The sequence below is a fragment of the Nomascus leucogenys genome, chromosome 14 (genome assembly GCF_006542625.1).
Source record: "Nomascus leucogenys isolate Asia chromosome 14, Asia_NLE_v1, whole genome shotgun sequence".
Taxonomy (NCBI): Eukaryota; Metazoa; Chordata; class Mammalia; order Primates; family Hylobatidae; genus Nomascus; species Nomascus leucogenys.
Genome location: NC_044394.1, coordinates 57,231,517 through 57,253,419, shown reverse-complemented (window position 1 = coordinate 57,253,419; position 21,903 = coordinate 57,231,517). Strand labels below are relative to the sequence as shown.

Sequence of the window (21,903 nt, the reverse complement as noted above, 5' to 3'; positions counted from 1 at the left end):
TGAAAACACTAGCTAAAGCGTTCATCAACCACTATACTTTGCCTTCCAGAGAGTAATTGTATTATATTTTCAAACACCAGTGTATTCTGCCAGTGAATAGGAAAATGGAAATTTTCTCTACTCTGCCATACTCCTGACATAGAATAGTCTAACTGGTATCTACCCTTTAAATGATTGTATTAGAAATTACTCTGCAGGCAATAAGCTACTTGTCCACCTTCCCCATACAAGAATAAGAAGCTGGTCTCATTGGTTTTATTAGCTGTCTCATTCACGGATGAGCTAGAGGACAAAGTGATGGAGGGAGGACCAGGGGTTGGAAGAACACGTGCAGGCGATGCTGGTCTCTGAAAGCCTCTGGGTCTGACATTCTTTACTCTTTGATGCTCGAACTTGAGAATGAAAAGTATACAGGCATCTAAGGAAGCAAGTGAGAAACCTGAAGCCCATTTTCTTTTACAGATTCTATGCGGCAGAGATTTCCATCGGATTGTTCTTTCTTCATAAAAGAGGAATCATTTATAGGTGTGTATTGAAGCCCTCCTACCAGCACCTCAGCAGAGAGGTTAGCTGGGACTCTGTGGGCATGTCATTCTGGAATGGCGACTTAAGACGCAGAGTTGATAACCCCCCAGGAGGAACAGAGACCTGCTGGGACCCACCTTCCTCCTCACCCTGGAGGCAAATCAGAGCCACCTTCTGATTTCTAGACCTCAAAGATTTTATATCTTGTTTCTGCTTTTTGTCATGTCAGCTACTCGGGAGGCTGAGGCAGGAGAATGGTGTGATCCCTAGAGGCAGAGCTTGCAGTGAGCCAAGATCACGCCACTGCACTCCAGCCTGGGCAACAGAGCGAGACTCCGTCTCAAAAGAAAAAAAAAAGAAAACACATTTTTCTCTCCATTGACAGCTCCTTCCACTGCCTTTTCTTTGGAATGGAGGTCAGGGAGCAATGGAAACTGAATTCCTGTTATAGATGTTCAGCAGAAGAACACAGGGAACTGGGGAGAGGCAAGGAAAAAAATCTATTGAATTAAATTCTGCCTGTTAGTAGCTGTGCTGAAAGTCTGGTGCCAAAGAAGGAAGAATTTCTTCCAGTATTAATTGAAGCATAATTAGAAGGATATATGGCACAGGCAGAATGGAAGGGACATGCGTATGACCCAGTGAAGTGGTTCTAAACCCATGATTTTGCAAACCTGGTCATGTGTCAGACCCCCTGTGTGGGACATGAATAAATCAAATGATTGAGACTTCCCCAGATGTGCTCAATTGGAAATCTCTAGAGTCACAGACACAGGCAAGATTGGGAATCACTAGTCCAGTCGTTTAGTCATCCATTCAGTATGCATTTAAGCACCTGCTGTAGCCCAGGCACAATATTAGTCTCTGAAGATATCAACACACAGTAACTCCTGATACTGCTCTCCAGGGACTTACAGTTAATATTGCCATTGAGCTGACCGGTATTCAAATATCCTTCTATTTCACCAGCTCCAAAGCAAACCATGTTATGTCATGGAAAGGACTCTGATGTTAACCTGGTTCCTTGCAGGGATCTGAAGTTAGATAACGTCATGTTGGATTCAGAAGGACATATCAAAATTGCTGACTTTGGGATGTGCAAGGAACACATGATGGATGGAGTCACGACCAGGACCTTCTGTGGAACTCCAGATTACATCGCCCCAGAGGTAGGAACCCCAGTGATCGTTTTCTCGACCAGGACTCCCAAACTGTAAACACAGCCCTCTCATGGGATATGGGGTCGCTGGCAAATCATAAAGTCAATGCATGGTCACAACCACTAAATGGACTAAACTGGACAAAACAGACTAAAATAGAGGAAATAGGAGAGCCCATTGCACATAGTAAGGTTGTGTCTTGCTTCCTGAAACTGTTGTTTGCTCCATGTGAGCCTGTTGCTTGGGAAAATGTATTTGTCACATGGTCGTGGTCAAAATAATTTAAGAAACACTGTTGGCTGGGTGCGGTGGCTCACACCTGTAATCCCAGCACTTTGGGAGGCCGAGGTAGGTGGATCATAAGGACAGGAGTTCAAGACCAGCCTGGCCTACATGGTGAAACCCCATCTCTACTAAAAATACAAAAAAAAAAAAAATTAGCCAGGCATGGTGGTGCACACCTATAATCCCCAGCTCCTCAGGAGGCTGAGGCAGGAGAATCGCTTGAACCCGGGAGGCAGAGGTTGCAGTGAGCTGAGATCACGCCATTGCACTCCAGCCTGGGTGACAGCGAGACTCTGTCCCCCCCAAAAAAGAAATACTGTTGAGTGGAGGGAATTGATTGTGAAAATACTCTGCCTGGAAAGCAGGGTGAGAAGGTGGTTGCAGTGATGGCATTTTAGCAGCATCGCAGTGATGACTGTTCTAAACTGCATGTTGTCTGGTCTAGGAAGAATGTATCAGTGTGGTTCTAAGCAAAATGGTTCCAGGACTTGTACCGCGCTGCTCTGTTTTTGTTATAACACTTACTGAGGATTTTTTTTCCTGTTTTATGAAGCATGCCACATGTCAATGATAGAATGGGTTGTCACTGTAGTCACTGTAGAGCCAACTTTCCATCCACACACAGTCCTATGGATGCCACAGTTTTTTCCCATCTGAACCCCAGCATGGTGGAGACCAATGGATCCAAAGCTGAGCCGGCTTCAGCTCTTCATAGTGCCCTCAGATGAGCTGCTGGCAGCCGGTCTCACATTTATTCAACAGATTACCCTGTGCATTTATCTCAGAGACAGTAGGGATAGTGAAAAAGGCACCCACAAGCTCAGAAGTCAGACCCATGTAAGCTTCAATCTGGAATCTGTTATTTACAGACTGTGGGAACTCAGGTGAGTTACTTAACATCTCTGAACACCGTTTCTTCAGCAGCACGTTAGGGATGATACCCTCCTTGTAGAATTGCTGTGTGGACTAAAGTGCCTAATACAACATTTTGCATCTAGTAGACCCTCCATAGTCATTATTCCAAAAGGGAAGCTGCTTTTTATTCCTTTGTGAAGACCTTTTAGTTTTATGGTATTTCAAGACAGTGTGGACACGCAGACTTCATTTAGAAACTTAAATTCTGAATCACATAGCCAGAGGTGATATGTGATCTTGCTGCATAACTTACTGGGATTTTCCCCCAAAAGAACTCCCTCATTAGTACCTCCAGACATGAGGTGAAATTAAATAGTCTTATTTTTCAAATATGAGGAATAGACAGGGTACTGTCAGAAATACAACCTCCTGATGTAGTATTTATTCTGAAGCCTGTTACTAGATGACAGGTATTAAGCAGGCTGTGATTATGCGCCATTCAGGCTTCATTTAACAATTCAGCAGATGCTGTAAAAGCTTAGTGACGGGGAATGGCAGCATTTTTAGGAATAAAGGTGGCATTGAACCTCATCTCTATTAAGACCAGGTCTCTCCTGTTCCGACAAATAGCTCTTTGTGTTCAGTAACATCTCAGCTATCTAATAACACCAGGAACAACAGTGTCCGGTAGAGACAAGATTTTCCATATCATTAAGGTTTGTCCATTTGAGTGTCTTGTCTTTTTTTGGTGTCGCAGTTTGGTATCGTTCACGGTATGAGTTCCTGTTGCCACTGTAACAGCTAACCACAAACTCAGCAGTTTAAAATAACTCAGATTTATTATCTTGTGGTTCTGGAGATCAGAAGTCAAAAATCAGCCTCACTGGGCTAAAGTCAAACTGTGGGCAGGGCTGGTTTCTTCTGGAAGCTTTAGGGGAATACCTGTTGCCATCCATGCCTTTTCCATCATCAAGAGGCCACCACCTGCATTCCTTGGCTCCTGGTGCCTTCTTCCCTCCTCCATGCAACGTAGCATCTTCCAATCTCTCTGTCTTTTCCGACTGCAACCCTCCAGCCTCCCTCTTCTCCTACAAGGATCTTTGGGATTATATGGGGCCCACTTGGATAATCCAGGATCATCTCCCTAACTCAAGATCCTTAACTTGCCTCTGCAAAATCCTTTTTACTGCATAAAGGTAATAGATTCACAGGTTCCAGGGATAAGGATGTGGACATCTGTGGGGGAGAGGGGACTTAGCCTATCACACTTGTTATATGTTGGAGAACCTCCTCACCATCCTCAACAGGGACACCTAAACACACTTCTATCATGTCTTGGTAACTTCGGGCCCCTTCATACACAGAGAATACTCTGCTCTCGCTCTAGTTACTTTCACATCTGAAGCCTTCATTCCCCTCCCTACATCTACTGTACAAGCAATAATAGAGGAAGTGACCACCTTCTATTGTCTACCATGTGCCAGGCACATGATAAACTTTCTCTTGGCTGGGCACAGTGGCTCACTCCTATAATCCCAGTGCTTTGGGGCCAAGGCAGATGGATCAATTGAGGTGGAAGTTCAAGACCAGCCTAGCCAACATAGTGAAACCCTGTCTCTACTAAAAAATACAAAAATTAGCTGGGCGTGATGGCGGATGCCTGTAATCCCAGCTGCTCAGGAGGCTGAGGCAGGAGAATCGCTTGAACCTGGGAGGCAGAGATTGCAGTGAGCTAAGATCGTGCCACTGCACTCCAGCCTGGGCAACGGAGTGAGACACCGTCTCAAAAATAAATAAATAAATAAATAATTATAATAAACCTTCTCTCATTTAATCCTCATGACAAGCCCCACAGGGAGGTAGCATCAGATCTGTGTTTCAGATGAAGTGACAGAGGTGGTTAGTAACATATCTAAGGCCATGTTACTGAGAAATGCCAGAATTAGGCTTTGATCCCAAGCCCAGGTCACCTCCAAACCTTTGCACTGCTCACTACACTAAACTGCTCAAAACTTGAGCGACTCACGTGTCCAGACAGTGCTCTGTGTGCTTACTGTGCTTAAGCATGGTGCCACGAGGGATACAAAAAGATATCAGATGGCGCTTGCCCTCCAAGTACTTTCAGTTTATAAGAAGTGACATCATACTGACCAGCAGGAACGAAAATCTATATGTGGATTCCAGTCGGCTTTCATTGAATACATCAGGCACCACTGCTTTGGAAAATCAATCAATAATCACCTTAAGGTTGTTTCACCTTTTTTGTTGGCTTGCTTTTTTTTTTTTTTTTTTTTGAGACAGAGCCTCACTCTGTTGCCCAGGCTGGAGTGCCACAGCTCACTGCAGCCTCAACCTCCTGGGCTCAGGGGATCCTCCTGCCTCAGTCCGTAGGTTGCTGGTACTACAGGTGTGTGCCACCACCTGTGCCTAGCCTGTTCCAGCTTTTGCTAGCATTTTTTCCTCATAAGTGTTCAGTAATTTGGCATATTTGGCCACACAAATACTTACAGTATAGAGAAAGATCAGATAGGTTCAAGGTTTCAAAATGTGTGGAAAGGTTAAAATAATCCTGTCCTCTGTGCAAATACTCCTGTCAGGCAGAAACAAAATCATTATCTCGCATGGCATTCTCCTTAATAGGCAAAGCAGAGGCTTAAGTATTTATGGCTATTTGTTCAAAAACCTTGAAATCGATTAATACTGTAGCATCTCCTTAGCCAGCGAAGCCGAGCTGAGGCGGAAAATGTCACTAACAGATGAGAGTTTGAAGTTGAAATGGACACCACAGAAGGAGCACTCATCAGAAAATGATTCCTAAAGCTGACGCAGAGAGTCCTCTTTGCTTTGACATAGAAAGAATTCTTCGGGGTCAATGAGAGTCCTTGAGCAGGCCAAGCAAAGGCTTCATTTGGATTTAATCCGTCTCTGAAAGTTAGTTATTTTGGGCATGTGAGATCCAGTCACAAGTCAAGTAGATCCCAGCAGCCAAGAATCAGACTCCAGACAATAGCATTGCGCACTCTCTCCTGGAAGAAAGAGAAGGAGCAGGAAAAGAGTGTCTGCTTCTGGCCTGTGTCCCGAGAACCCCCTGCTGCAGTGAGAGCAAAGCTTTTCATTTTATTTATTTTATATAATTTTATTCTATGAGTTTTGTTTTTTTAAAGACAGAGTTTCGCTCTGTCTTCCAGGCTGGAGTGCAGTAGCAATCATAGCTCCCTGCAGTCTCAATCTCCTGGGCTCAAGTGATCCTCCCACCTCAACCTCTTGAGTAACTGGGACTACAAGCACGTGCCACCACGCCTGCTAATTTAAAAAAGTTTTTTGTAGAGATGGGGGTCTCGCTGTGTTGCCCAGACTGGTCTCAATTTCCTGGGCTCAGGCAGTCCTCCTGCCTTGGCCTCCCAAAGCACTAGAATTACAGGCCTGAGACACTGCCTGGCCCTGAAGTGAAGCTTTTTCAAATGTGCCATGTAGAGTCTTCCTCACAGCATTGCTATGGCGGGGGCTACGTTAGACCACACACAAAGGACATCACCCGTGATACACTGACTTCTCTGCACCAACCCCCCTGAGCACTTCTGACTTGCCACATGTTATGCATGAGCAGAAGTTCAGTGACTTGCCCAATGTCACATAGCTGGTGAGAGCAAAGGTGGGATTTGGATCCGAGACATTCTGACCGAAGCCCATGCATTCTTTTTACCTATTGCATTGTCTCCAGAGATATGGGAGAAAAAGCAAGTAAAAGTGAGCACTCAGTTTGGGCCATGTTTTCTTGGCCACTCACTTGTCTCAGTGGGAATCAGGGACCTGAGTCATGATCAGAGATGCAGTGAGTGACGCGGAATTGCATTCCAGCTGTTAACCCCAGGGAGATCCCTTAGAAACCAAGGGTGATCCAGCCACATGCTCACCCCTCCCCAGTACATGGGCATCGATCCGTTGGCATGTTCAGGGTGCCCCCTGAGTGCTGGGTGCTGTTCCAGACCCCTCCATCCTCAGGCCAGTTCCTCTTCTTTTTCCTTCCACCCAGCATGTCCCACCCCAGGCATCTGCCCAGAGATCACCTTGGGGAGGCCCCCTGCCCTAGTGACCCTATTTAAACCTGCAAACCTCCAGTCCCATCCAGGACTGCTGACCCCTGTCCCTGCTGTTTTTCCATGGCACTCATCCCCCTTGGAGAGACAAAGATATACTCCTGAATTGATTTTTCAGTCTGTCTCACCAAGCTCCACCAAGGGCAGAATTTCATCTGGTGTTGGCTGCTGTGCCCCCACCCCAGGGTCTGGAGCAGTGCCTGGCACTCAGTGTGTACTTGGCATAGGTGCCTGCATGCTGCACTCCTAGATGTGGCCACCTAGAAATCTGCAGGGGAGACACTGCAGGAGGACAGAGATGAAGCCTTGGAGACTGAGAGGGGTGGAACTCTTTAGCCAGGTGATTGGAAGGGTGACTTCCAAGGCCATCACAGGTGTGGGACTGATGGTATGTGACACAGTGCAGAGAAGGGCCACACCACCTCATGTCATTGGCTGAAGAGAACCAGCAGGTTGGGGGACCTGAGTATCTGAAGGTCGATGGGACATCATCCCAGGCCCCCCAGACAGCCCCAGCTGACCCCAGAGACTTCTGGCCTCTGGGGAAAGGATTGTAGAGAGGGATAGAAAATAAGAGTATCTAAAGGTTCAAAGAGAAAATAACTCATGTGATATACATGCAGCCAGGCAGTCAGGCAGTAAATTAGCACTCGCCACCAAGAAGAAAGGGGGAGAATGAGATACAGGGAGAGAAAAGCCAATCAGCGCCAGCAGTGGCTCCTCTGAGATCAGCCGCTTCTGAACCATGGGACCCACACCAGCCCAGCAAGGGCAGGAGCAAAGAAAAGCACTTGATGAAAGAAACAGAATGACAAACCAAAGGGTGGCTTTCTTTCTATCAAAGGCCAATTTTCCTCTATGGAGGGTCATGGTCCAGTGACTCCAGCATTGCAAGAGAGAAAATGAAGCTGCCGCTTTCCCTCAAAGAAATATTTAAAGAGCCAAAGCCAGGCTTTCCTTTGGGGTCTTCTTTAAGTTGTGCAATTCTCAGATCTTTTCTAGGAATTATGTTGGTTTTATTATCTCATATATTGTATTGTCTGCCTGCAGCTCTTTAACTGTCTCATAATTCTCCCGGCCTTGTAGTTAATCAGTTTAGCCTCTTCTCTGGAGCACTGGGCACCTTCTGTGATATTGTGGTCTATGAAACAAATGTGGCCTTCTCCTTTTTGCTGAGCCCCCCAACTTCCAATCCTTCCTCCAGAAGTAACCAGCTCCTGGTGGATTCGCTGCCCCTTCGCAAATGCCTGCTACATCCCAGACCAGGGCTGAGCACCTTGTTTATTTTGTTTAATCCTAAGTCAATTCTAATTCCTAGATGTGAAACTGAAGCACAGAGATTTGTTAATTTTCCCCACCTCCCCAGTTCAATGCAGACTTGTTTTTGAACACAGGACCGAGCAACTTTTCCCTGCGGTGACTGTTACCCTGGGAGGAAGGGCCTGCAGACATCAGCTCCAATGCTACCCAGATAACATGTCACTCCACATGTGCCAGTGAGCTGCTCTCACAGGCCCGTTACTGGCTTTCAGAGCTCAGACAATGCTCTGTTAGATTTTTACTCCTGGTATTTGGCGGCATGCATTAATTAGCCCTTTATTTAGGGATTTGCTTAAATCCTGTAAAAGTGGGTCAGAAATTCCCGAGCTTTATTTCGCCTCTTTCTTTGTAACATTGCCCAGGCGATGGCAGGATGGAGGTGGGTATCATGAGAGATTACTAACATTTGTTCATTTCTTGCTATGCACCATGCACTTACGCCTGTTATCACATTTAATTCTTACAATAGCCCTCTAAGGTAAATGGTATTATTCATGCTTTACAAACACTGTAAAGGAGACTGGAGAGGAGAAGGGACCTGCCCAGGGCTCACAGGTGGCACATGGCAGGGGCAGAATGCTGGCCCGCCAGCCTCAGAGCACAGGCTGGCGCCCTGATGCCATCCATGGCCAGTTGCTGCCTCAGTGTATCACTTATTGCCCTGTCTCCAAATCATATCTGTAGAGACCCACTAGACTTTGAGACTTCCTGGTTCTGGAAAACCCTTTAATCCAGCTAATAAAGCTCTTACAGACACAAGTTATTCCTAACTCACACTTTATTCCTTTACTGTACAAGCAGTTATTTTGTTCTGATGCATAATTAACATTTTGCACAGCTTCTCTGCTGACCCCAGAGGAGGCCTGAGATGAGCAGGGTCCTATAGGTGGGTGCTGAGCTGGGACTCCTGCCCAGCTTTTCCCTAACACCTGCTACGCCCCTGCCACCCTCAGAGGGAGAGACCAGGGAAAAGGGCTGCTGCTTCCTTCCTCCCAGGAAGCATGGCTAGGGGGGCCTCAGGAAACTTACAATCATGGCGGAAGGGGAAAGGGAAGGGGAAGTAGGCACATCTTCCATAGCCAGAGCAAGAGCAAGAGAGAGCAGGGAGGTGCTACCCACTTTCAAACAACCAGATCTCATGAGAACTCTGCAACGAGAATAGCACTAGGCGGATGATGCTAAACCATTCATGAGAAACTGCTCCCATGAGCCAGTCACCTCCCACCAGGCCCCACCTCCGGCACTGGGGATTACATTTCAATATGAAATGTGGGTAGGGACACAGATCCAAACTGTATTATAAACTCTGGCTACAGTACTGCTATTTTAAGAACTTGGGGTGACATCTGTATAATAGGGTATAATCACAGCATCTTCCTCAAAGCCCAACTTTGAGGGCTCAGTGAGTCTGGCCATAATGACTTAGCCTGCCTCAGAGGGAGCACTCCGGAAAGCCTTGTCCATTATTTGGCAGTTGTTTCAATTATCTATTGATGTGTAATCGCCCCAGAACATAATGGCTTAAAACAATAATCACGCTGGGCTGGGTGTGGTGGCTCACACCCGTAATCCCAGCATTTTGGGAGGCTGGAGCGGGAGGATCACCTGAGGCCAGGAGTTCGAGACCAGCCTGGCCAACCTGGTGAAACCCCATCTCTACTAAAAATACAAAAATTAGCTGGGTGTGGTGGCAGACACCTGTAGTCCCAGCTACTCAGGAGGTTGAGGCAGGAGGGTCACTTGAACCTGGGAGGTAGGGGCTGTGGTGAGCTGAGATCATGCCGGTGTTCTCCAGCCTGGGTAACAGCAAGACTCTGTCACCAAATAAAGTTAATGCTGTGATTCTTGGAGCCAGGGCCTCCATCAGGACCCGGCAGGTGGACTCCTTGCTGCTGCAGGGACATCTGTACCATGGCTCTTCTGGGGCTGGAGGGCCCAAGTTACCTTCCAGCTATTGGCCAAGGCCACATGGGTTCTCCTCTACCTGGTCCTTCTTTCCATACAGCCACTTGTCACTGAGCTTCTTGACATGGTGCTGGCTACTAAAAGGGCAAAAACAGAAGCCACAGGCTGCTGAAGTCTACACCTGGAACTGAACTGTGTTACTTCCAACACATTCTGCAGGTCAAAGACAGTGAGGACTAGGCAAGAGGGCCCCTGCCCTGTGTTTTAGAGCAGAGCTGAGCAAACTTTCTCTGCCAGGGACTAAATAAAAAATAGGCTTTTCCTAAATCTAAATTTTAGATTTTTGCCAAGAGGCAAAATTGAGCAACTGTTCTTGCCAAAATCATTTTACATTTAAAAATGTAAAAAGCATGCTTAGCTCACAGGCTGTACAAAGACTGGATTTGGCCTACAGGCTGCGGTTTGTTAAGCCCTGCCTTGGTGGGTTCTCCTCTCCCCCACGGTCTCCAGGCTGGGCTCTCCTTATAGGGTTAGAGTCTACAGGGCCAGTGCCCACTCAGAGCCTGCTCTCCGACCCCTTTTAGACAACAACCTGGGTACTCAGAGCCTGGAATTCCCTTCCAGGGCCTCTTGCCAAGATCCATGTGAACACCACCCTGCTGGCGTATGCACTCCTGTGGCCAGTGGAGGAGTCAGTGGGCGGCTGTTTGCAGGGGCCTGTGGGACGCAGTTAGACATACAGATTGGGGTGCTATGATGGAGAGGGCCTGGGAAGAGAAGTGGGGTGGGTCATGTCAATAGTACATTCTTAGGCCTCCACATACTGGAATGGAATCTCAGGGGTCCATGAATTCTTAAGTCAAACTTGGCCTTCCAGGTTCTTGGGAAATGTAAAGGACTGAATTGCATCCCCACGCCCCCGCCCCACAAATCCATGTGCTGAAGCCCTAACCTCCAGTGTGACTATTCTGTAGAGATAAGGCCTTGAAGAAGGTAATTAGGGGGTAATGAACTCATCAAGGTGGCGCTCTGATCTGATAGGAGTAGTGTTCTTATGGGGAAGGGAAGAGGCCACAGGAGTGTGCATATGGAATAAAAGCCACATCAGGACACAGCGAGAAGGAGGCAGCCAGCACGGCACCAAGAGAGGCCTCACCAGAAGCCCACCTGCCGGCACCTTCATCCTGGACTTCCAGCCTCCAGACCCAAGAGAAATTTCTGTTGTTTAAGCCACCCAGTCTGTGGTGTTTTATAAGGGTAGCTCAAGCCAACCAATACAGGAAGGTACTTGTGTCAAGGGGTGGGAAAGAGCATACTGTATTTAACAGTCTGTTAGCTTGATTTGTAATACTCATACTTAGATAAAGGCTATGTGAGTCTGAGTTATTCTTGTCCCAGCTCCCTCACCCCACCTGTTAGAGATGGCCTCATCCTAGGTCAATAGGGAGTTGTGGGTTAGGGCCAAGTAGATTGTTATAAAGCGAGATGTATTTTATATATTCATATCTTTTTCCATATATATATTCATATATATATGTATGTGTATGTATTCGTACAATCAACATCATTGTCACTCTTATCAAGCAGAACAGGAAGGAGGAATAAATAAAGGCCCCAGAGGGCAGGGGCAGGATCTCAGATGTCTTTGTCCCATTCACAGCTCCTTCTTACACAGAGCGGGCACCATGCGTGACAGGAAAGCAAAAGCCAGGATGAATCCTGGCCCCATCTGCCACCTCCCCACTGTGCGTGTGACTCTGGTCACCTCATTTGAGCTTGCTGTGCCTCGACTTCTCCAGTGGTAAACGAGGGTATGACCTAGCACGGTACTGGCTTAAAGACTGCTCAGGGGTGGCTCTGATTCACATTTGATTAATAGTCAATATTACATTCTTAGTGCATCTCACCATTAAGGAGGTTCCTGAAAACCTTGGTGGGGGAAAAGAGAGGATCTAAAGAGGTGTTTGATTTCTTTGACATAACGAGAAATTAAAGAAGTTAGCTGGGCATGGCGCTGGAGAGGTCCCGTGGGCCAAGTCGATTAGACGGTGTGGGGTGGGCCATGTCAATATTACATTCTTAGGCCTCCACATACTGGAGTGGAATCTCAGGGTTCCATGAATTCTTAAGTCAAACTTGGCCTTCCAGGTCGTTGGGAAATGTTAAGGACGGAATTGCACCTGTCAGATCAGGGCCCCACCTTGATGAGTTCATTCTCCCCTAATTACCTCCTTCAAGGCCTTACCTCTACAGAACAGTCACACTGGGGGTTAGCACTTCAGCACATGGATTTGGTGGCGGGGCATGCAATTCCAAGGTCGGGTGACCCAACTCAATTAGATGACGTTTTTCCAGACCGAGTCACTCCACAGTCACCTTCGCGATTTCTGCCAGGATCAGCTAGCCTTACTGAAGAGCTAAAAAGAGATTTATCCCAAACGAGAGCTTCCTTGGAAGCATTCCATGAAGACTTGAAATGGTGCTGCCTCCCGCCACCTGACCCAATATTGTCAGTGCCTCCTCTGAGGATCACAGAAAATCACACCCCACGCCCCCTCAGTGCATATTCCAGACTTGGAGAAGCACCACATGGGGTGGCGGTGGGGAGAACGCCTTTCTGCCAGATCAAAAGCCCAGCACTTTATTCAGAGTTTTATTTATGGCTCCTTCAGAAGGTGAGTCCAGTCACGCCTCCTTAATAACCGCCTCATCACACATGATTCAGGTGTCCTGGGGCCACTTCACGCTCCTGGCTTCCTGGCCCAAAGCCCAGGAGACCGCTGAACCCCACTGCCTGATATTATTTGCCGGCGAGACACCACTGGTGAAGTGTTTGTCTTTTCTTATAGCTTATTTTATTGAAGGTTGTTCTTTTAGTCAAACACCAGTCAAACACCTTTTCAGTTCTTTGTGTTTGCTGAGCACCCAGGGCTGTCTCGCCCAGCCTTGAATTGTTTCCAGGTACCTTGCAAGCCAGTATCATACAGTTCTTTTCTGCACAGAAAAAGTACAGACTTCTGGTTTCCAGTCCAGCATGTTAGGCGCTTAGACGTCATCATTGCATCCTAACAAGTGAAAAGCTGGACTGGAAAATCAACAATTCTTCCTAGAGCCATTGGCGCCTCCCACGCGGGAGACCTGGGTTCATTTCCCGACCAGTGCACCAGCATTGGTGGTTCAGTGGTAGAATTCTCGCCTCCCTAGAGCCATTGGAAAAATGAGGTAACAGGGCAAACCACTGTCCCCAAAATTAGACAGACAGATACAGATAATTACAACTTACCAGAACAGAAACCTCCCTGGGTACCAGTGCTGGGGTGCAAAAACCTGATCTGTAATTGGCAAATTGCTGGAGGCTAAGTGTGGACAAGTCTGAGAAACAGTCACAGGGGCTCCACGCTTTTTTGAGTTTTCCCTCAGGAAGCTTTGCCAGGTCCTCACAGTGAATGCTGGAGAAAAATTGCCTCATGCTTCTGGCAGGAAGAGGAGAAAAGTAATAACCATTGTGGAATATGCCAGAGCATCCTGTTCTTCTTAACAAGGGCTTGCCTCAGGAGATGCTAATGTGAGCTTAATCTCCTGGAGTTTTATCAGAACCTAACCTACCTAGAAGAAGGGACATACCCGATTCCAATCCCCTCCACCCATTCTCTCCCACCTCAGAGGAGGAGGGGGGAGACCAAGAAGCACTTGTGAAGGTCACAATCCACAGGCACAGGCTCCCCACAAGACAGAGACCTCATCTTCGGACTGTAGCACACTTCCCCTCTGCACACCTCACCACCACATTACTAAAGGCTCATGTACCACAGTTCCTTTCACCCAGTGTGCCATGTCCAGCCCTCAAGAAAACAATTACAGCACACTAAATGGCAAAAAAAAGCAATTTGAAGAGATGAAGCAAGCATCAGATGCAGACTCAAATGTGGCAAGGATGTTGGAATGATAACCAGGAGTTTTGTTTTTTGTTTGTTTGTTTGTTTTTTTTGGGAGATGGAGTCTTGCTCTGTCACCCAGGCTGGAGTCCAGTAGCATGATCTTGGCTCACTGCAACCTCCGCCTCCTGGGTTCAAGTGAGTCTCCTGCCTCAGTAGTCTCATCCCCAAGTAGCTGGGATGATTACAGGCATGAGCCACCACGTCCAGCTAATTTTTTGTATTTTTAGTAGAGACAGCGTTTCACCATGTTGCCCAGGCTGGTCTTGAACTCCTGACCTCAAGTGTTCCGCCTGCCTCAGTCTCCCAAAGTGCTGGGATTACAGGCATGAGCCACTGTGCCTGGCCATAACCAGGAATTTTTTTAAACTATGATTAATTTGCTAGGGGCTTTAGTGGAAAAAAGTAGACAGCATGCAAGAACAGATGGGCAGTGTAAGCAAAGAGAAATTCCAAGAAAGAAAAGATGCTCGAGATCAGAAATACTGGAGCAGAAATGAAGAATGCCTTTGATGGGCTCATCTGTAGACTGGACACAGCTGAGTCTGGGGTGACTGAGCCTGAGGATATGGCAATAAAAACTTCCAAAACGGAAAAGCAAAGACTGAAAAAAAAAAAATGGAACAGACTATCCAAGAACTGTGGGACAACTACAAAAGATATATGCCCTGGAAACACCGGAAGGAGACGTAAGAGAGAAAGAAACAAGGAACGTTTGAAGCAACTGGGACGGAGAATGTCCCCTGAGTTAATGTCAGACACCAAATCACAGATCCAGGAAGCTCAAATGACACAAAGTAGGACAAATGCTCAAACAAAACAAAAAACTAGGCGTATCATTTTCAAACTGCAGAAAATCAAAGAATTTTGAGGGAAGCCCAGAGCGGGAAAAATAACACATTACCTAAAGAAGGGCAAAGACAGTAGAGTGAAATACGTAAAGTTTTGGGAGGGGAAAAAAAAAACGAACCTAGAATTGTGTACCCTGCAAAATTGTCCTTCAAAACGGAAAGAGAAATAAAGACTTTCTCAGACAAAAACAAAGGAAATGTGTTGCCAGTAGACCAGCCTGGCAAGAAATGTTAAAAGAAGTTTTTTTTTTTTTTTTTTTGAGACGGAGTCTCACTCTGTCGCCCAGGCTGGAGTGCAGTGGCGCCATCTCAGCTCACTGCAAGCTACGCCTCCTGGATTCACACCATTCTCCTGCCTCAACCTCCCGAGTAGCTGGGACTACAGGTGCCCGCCACCACGCCCGGCTAATGTTTTTGTATTTTTAGTACAGACAGGGTTTCACTGTGTTATCCTGGATGGTCTCGATCTCCTGACCTCGTGATCCACCCGCCTCAGCCTCCCAAAGTGCTGGGATTACAGGTGTGAGCCACTGCGCCCGGCCAAAAGAAGTTCTTTAGAGAGAAGGAAAATAACATAGGTCAGAAACTTGGATCTCCATGGAGAAAGGAAGGGCAGGCTTTGCAGATGCTGCCGCCACCCATAGCCCCCTGCAACAGCCGTGGTCAGCCCCACTGTGTTCTTCAACATGAAGCCACATCTCTTTGAAGCTGTTTGCAGGCTACATTCCAAAAACAGCAGAAAACTTTTGTGCTCTGAGCACTGGAGAGAAATGATTTGGTTATAAGGGCTCTTTGCTTTCACAGAATCATGCCAGGGTTTGTGTGTCAGAGTAGTTACTTCACACACCATCAAATTTCCAAGAAAATTTGCTGGTATCAAGAAAGAAATTTGATGTACGGGAAGAAATTTGATGGCGAGCGCTTCATCCTGAAGCATACAGGTCCTGGCATCTCGTCCATGGCAAATGTTAGACCCAATACAAATGGTTCCCGGTTTCTCATCTGCACTGCCAAGGCTGAATGGTTGAATGGCAGACTGGCATGCATGTGGTTTTTGGCAAGGTGAAGAGAATATCGTGGAAACCATGGAGCACTTTGGGTCCAGGAATGCCAAGACCAGCAAGAAGCTCATCATTGCTGACTGTGGACAACTCTAATAAATTTGACTCATGTTCTATCTTAACCACCAGACATTCCTTCCGTAGCTCAGGGGAGCACCCCTCCACCCCATGCGCTCGCGGTAGCCTCTCATCTTTGTGCTCTTGCTGCCGTTCCTTGGGTTCCATATTTTCCTTATTCCCTTCCATGCCTGGTTGAATTGCAGAGTTCAGTTTATGATTATGAAATTAAAACTAACAAGAGCATCAGAGAAGGCATAGGTGAAAGTAAAATACTTTTTAGTATTCTTGATCTAACATGAATTGTTTCAAAATAATATCAACATAGTCTAGTGTGTGCGTATTCTATGTATAAGTGAAATGAACGAGAGCAGTGATAGAAGGGACAAGAGGGAAGAATTAGGGTTATTTTGTTATTATAAGCTACTTTCACTATGCGTGAAGTGTTACAGTGTTATTTGAAAGTAGACTTGGTTTAGTTGTAAATATATATTGCATATTCTAAGGCAACCACTAAGAAAAGGAAAAAAAGGAAGTCAGTGATATGCTAAGAAAAGAAACAATGGAATCGTATAAAATGCTCAGCTAAACCCACAAGAGGCAGAAAAGTAGTGGGAGACAAAAAAAAAATGGACAAGGGCCACAAATAGAAGACAGTAACAAATACGGCATCGATTAATCCAGTTATATCACAAATCACTTTCAAAGTCGTCGGTCTAAATGCAGCAATTAAAAGATTGCCAGACTAGATCAAAAAACAAGACTTTATACAAGCAATCCACTTTAAGTATAGAGACACATATAGATTAAAAGTAAGTGGGTATAAAAGATATATCATGCTAATACTAATCAAAGAAATTAGGAAATCACTATATTAATCGCATATAGAGCAGACCTCAGAGCAAGGAAAGTTATCATGGAAGGGCATTACATAATGATAAAGGGGTCAAGTCTCCAAGAAAACATAGCAGTTGTTAATGTGTGCACCTAACAGCAGAGCATTGAAATACATGTGGCCAAACATGATAGAACTGCAGGTAGAAATAGATGAATCCACTATTTTATTTGAAGGCTTCAGTGCCCCTCTGTCAGAAATAGACATATCCCGCAAGGAGAGAATCAGTAGGGGCAGAGTTGAACTCAGCAATACTGTCCTGTAGACTCTACTTCATCCAACAACAGCAGAATAACATACATTCTTCATAAGCTCACATAGAACATTCACCAATATAGACCATATTGTGTGCCATAAAACACACCTTAACAAACTGAAAATAATAGAAACCATGCAGTGTCTTCTCTCACAACACAATAGACCTAAACTAAAAATCAATAACAGAAAGATAGCTAGAAAATTCCAAAATACTTGAAGATTAAAGAACCCTTCTAAATAACGTGGGTCAAAGAAGAAGTTTAAAATATTGTTAAAGAAATGAAAACGTAGATACGACTTATCAAATGTTGTACAGTGCAATTAAAGCAGGGCTTAGGAAATTATAGTATTGAATGCATATATTAGAAAAGAAGAAAGGTCTAAAATCAATCACCTAAGCTTCCATCTTAGGAAACTAGAGAAAGAAGAGCAAATTAAATCCACAGTCAGCAAAAGAAAAGAAAAACTAGAGCAGAAACCAATGAAATAGAAAATAAAACACAGGGAAAATCAACAAACCCAAAAGGGAGTTCTTTGAAAACATCAATAACATTGATAAGCCTCTAGTCAAATTAAGAAAAAGAGAGAGCACAAGTTACTAATAAATGAAAGAGAGGATATCATTACAGATCCCATGGATGTTAAAGGATGATAAACACCAGCATAGAAAACTACAGACTAATACCTCTCATGAACATAGATGCAAAAATCCTCAACAAAATATTAGCAAGTTGAATCCAACATGCAAAGTAGGAATTAACTGCTGTTTGAAGCCAGTATAAACAATTGCAAACACTGCCTTCATTTGATCCTCTTCTGACCTTTTGTGGGAGGGGTACTTAGGCTGTTCTGCTGTTTGCTTCCCATTCTTATAGGGAGGTTAAAAAAAAAAAAAAGGTGGTTACTCTAAATAGATTTTAAAGCACTTTCATTGGTGTAATTACTATTAGATCATTTTCTGTTTTCACCAATTCTACATAGAGCCACAATTTTTGTCTAAATAGAAAATACATAGGCTGGGCACATTGGCTCAGGCCTGTAATCCCAGCACTTTGGGAGGCTGAGGTGGGCGGATCACAAGGTCAGGAGATTGAGACCATCCTGGCCAACATGGTGAAACTCAGTCTCTACTAAAAATACAAAAATTAGCCGGGTGTGGTGGTGTGTGCCTGTGGTCCTAGCTACTCAGGAGCCTGAGGCAGGAGAATCACTTGAACTTGGGAGGCAGAGGTTGCAGTGAGCCAAGATCACACCACTGCACTCCAGCCTGGTGACAGAGCAAGACTGTGTCTCAAAAAAAAAAAAAAAAAAAAAAAAGATACATAGTTTGAACTCTAGACTTTGTTTTTAATTTTGTAATTTTCTTTATTTTTCTTATTTATTTGGTGGTGGTGGTTGTTGAGATGGAGTCTCGCTCTGTTGCCCAGGCTAAAGTGCAGTGGCACGATCTTGGCTCACTGCAACCTCCACCTCCCGGGTTCAAGCAATTCTCCTGCCTCAGCCTCCCGAACAGCTGGGATTACAGGCACTTGCCACCACACCTGGCTAATTTTTGTATTTTTGTAGAGATGGGGTTTCACCATGTTGGACAGGCTGGTCTTGAACTCCTGACCTCAAGTAATCTGCCCACCCTGGCCTCCCAAAGTGCTGGGATTACAAACGTGAGCCACTGTGCCTGGCCAGTTTTCTTTATTTTTATATAATGCACTTTGTCCAAGGATTTCAAATATTGCAGTCATTTCCCATGTGATATAGTAAGATCCTTGATCTTGGATATCATATCTTAGCGTATTTGTCTGTTTTCCCGGTTAGTTTGGTAATCTGTGATACCTAGCAGAGTGCCCAACCCATAGAAATGTACAGTCAGCCATACTCAGTGGGAGTGAGCAAAGGAGAGGGCTAAGGAGGGTGTTCTAATACCATGAGAAAACAGAGAAGCCTGAATTTTGCTGCTCTAGTAAAAATCAATTTAATTGCCTGAGGGGAGATTTTTTAAAAATCTGTTTGATTCACTTCTGTACCTGATTACCTGATTCACTTCTGATTTGCTATGTCTGGTACACAGTAAATTAATATTTGCTGAAAGAATGAATGGAAGGTTTATTGTTGCTTAAGAATTTCCAGGTGTCAGCAATCATTTGAGTGTTTAACATATACGAGAATGTTTCCGCTGTCCCCCTCTGAGCCAAGTTTAGTTTATTTCCTTGAATAACTTTCACCCACCTGCTTATTTCTGGTAGGCCAGTTCTTATTTCTAATGTTAGGCAGTATGGAGTTATGTATACTCAGCTGCAGTAAGCACATTTTAATGCACATAATGCCATTTAATCCCCACCACCTACTTGTCAGGTGGATGCTGAAATCCCAAGATCACAGCTGAGGAAATGGAAGCTCAGAGAGGCTAACCAACTTGCCCAAAGTCACACAGCTCCTGGCCTCCAGCAGTTGGGTTCAGAGCTCTCTCACCCCATTCTGCTTCCCGCTTGTATCCTGAGCTTGGCTATGCCATTGGAAAGGAGTTTGATTAGGAAGTATCTCAATTGAGAGTTGGGGGTGTTTCACTTCTCCCCTGCTGCAGGGCTTTCTGTTTATGACACTCTGGTCTCTGTTCTGATGCTTTAAAAAGAGGACACGGTCAGGAGACCTGAGGCCTTTCTCTTCCTGACCTTGCTGCTAACCAGCCCAATGACCTCAGCAAGCCACTGTGCCACTTTGAGCCTCAGGATCCTCTTCAGAACCCTGAAAACACCTTTTTTACTTTATCTTTTTTTTTAGACGGAGTCTCACTCTGTTACCCAGGCCGGAGTGCAGTGCATCATGGCTCCCTCAACCTCCACCTCTTGGGTTCAAGCGATTCTCCTGCCTCAGCCTCCCAAGTAGCTGGGATCACAGGCATGTGCCACCACGTCCAGCTGATTTTTGTATTTTTAGTAGAGACAAGAGTTTCACCATGTTGGCCAGGCTGGTCTCGAACTCCTGACCTCAAGTGATCCTATCGCCTTGGCCTCCCAAAGTACTGGGATTACAGGCATGAGCCACTGCGCCCAGCTTGAAAACATTTTTCCAAATCATCCCTTCAGACTTAGCAATCCAGCAATTCTAACAGCCCTTTTGATTTTGCACTTGAGGGGTGGGCAGTGTCTATGGAGTGGTCTTGGATCAGATCCACTAGTTCTCCAACACAACCTTGTGTCTGCCCTGTGCCTGAGGTTCTGGTGCTGGGTACAGATGTGGATGGCCCAGCCCCAACCAGGGAGAGGTCTGGGTTGAGTAGGGGCAGACAGTCTCAGTAGACATGACAAAGGCTCCAGGAGTTGTGGGCCCCACAGGAGCAAGTAGAGGACATAGTTACCCAACTCAAGATCCCAGCTGTCAGATCAGAACACCCAGAAAACCTTCAGGCCTGTCTTCTTTCTTTCCAAATGGTGCTGTTTGGACACGTCAGACAGTGCTTCGACCATGTTACATGTAAAGAATGCCTCTGGGGTCCTGTGTTCTATCTTTGGGAATGGATGATGTTTTTCAAAACAAATGTAATTTTTCCATCAAAATGTTTTTGTTTTTTGAAAAAAAAGGAAAGGGTATTCTTTGTTTCCCTGAAACAGTAAAAGGACTTGAGCGTGTTTTATGCATAAAGGCCACCGTTATTTTGTAATGACAGCTTGGGAAGAGGCTTTTGTGGCCAGGCCTTTTATTGAAGATTGGGCTCTACGGGTTTGGTGTGTACGTACAGCACAAAAATGAAGAGTAAAATCCCAGTTCAAGTGCAGCCAAGAACGGGAGAGTGAATCTCCACACACATACTTTATAGGTCCATGGGTTCCTTCAAGAAAAATCCTTTAGAGCCAAGAGCTCCTGATTGGAGGCATCTTGGCTGTTTTGATCCTGTTAAGCATTTGGGCCCCTTTTCAGCAGGAGTCATGTAAACTGGGCGAGTACCCACCATAGCTGTATAGGGAACCACACTGGATCAAGGCCTTCAGTATAGAAAAAGAGTCAGAAGTATGGATGCCAAAGCCGATGACCAGGATTCTAATCCAAGCGTTGCTGCTTGTGAGTTGTGTAATGCTGGGCAAGCTACGCTGCCTCTCTGTACCTTATTTCCTCATCTTTGCAATGGGCCTTATGAGGATTAGGTGAGCTTCAGAGCTAAAGAGCCCGGCTCTCAGCACATGCCTACGGTGGTGATGTTGGTTACAGCTACTGTTAATATTGCCAGTGGCATCTAAAACCTTCCTGTGCCGTCCTCAAGCTCTCCCAGGCTGGAGCTTTCAGAAGTTAGAAAGCTCCTGGAGTCCCACCCTCTCTGGGAGGCATGTGAGTGTGAAGCCCTGGTAGAGAGTGGAAGGCTGGGTGGCCTTGGAGCGACACCCTTCCAGCTGCTGCAGGCCGTTGACCTTGTACAAGACAAGAAGCTACCCCCTGGTCCCTTTCATGCCCTGGTCCTGTTCCCGAGCTGGAAGAAAGCTCATTCGTATCTCACTTTTACAAGACAGGCAGCCATTTGTAACATGCTGACATTCCCCCAAGCAGTTGGCTCTTGTAAGTATAATAATAATGATCTAAAGGACAAATAGCAGTAAAATTGAATGACAGTGGCCCTGTTGGGGGTCTGTCTTTGAAGCCACAGCTCAACCTCCCATGTGCAGCGGGGAAATCTGCCAGCTCTAGCCCTTCTTGCCAACTCTGCCTCTCCTTT

General features: G+C 45.7%; 1 protein-coding gene across 2 annotated transcripts in view; it reads left to right on the top strand.

The window, feature by feature from the left end:
* Positions 1–21,903, top strand: part of PRKCA (protein kinase C alpha) — a 515,514-nt gene that overhangs the window by 447,970 nt on the left and 45,641 nt on the right. For both annotated transcript variants that reach the window (XM_030828485.1, XM_030828486.1), the window contains 2 exons: positions 463–525; positions 1,556–1,694. In XM_030828485.1, coding sequence (XP_030684345.1) covers positions 463–525; positions 1,556–1,694 — 202 coding nt within the window. The remainder of the gene's footprint in view (positions 1–462; positions 526–1,555; positions 1,695–21,903) is intronic.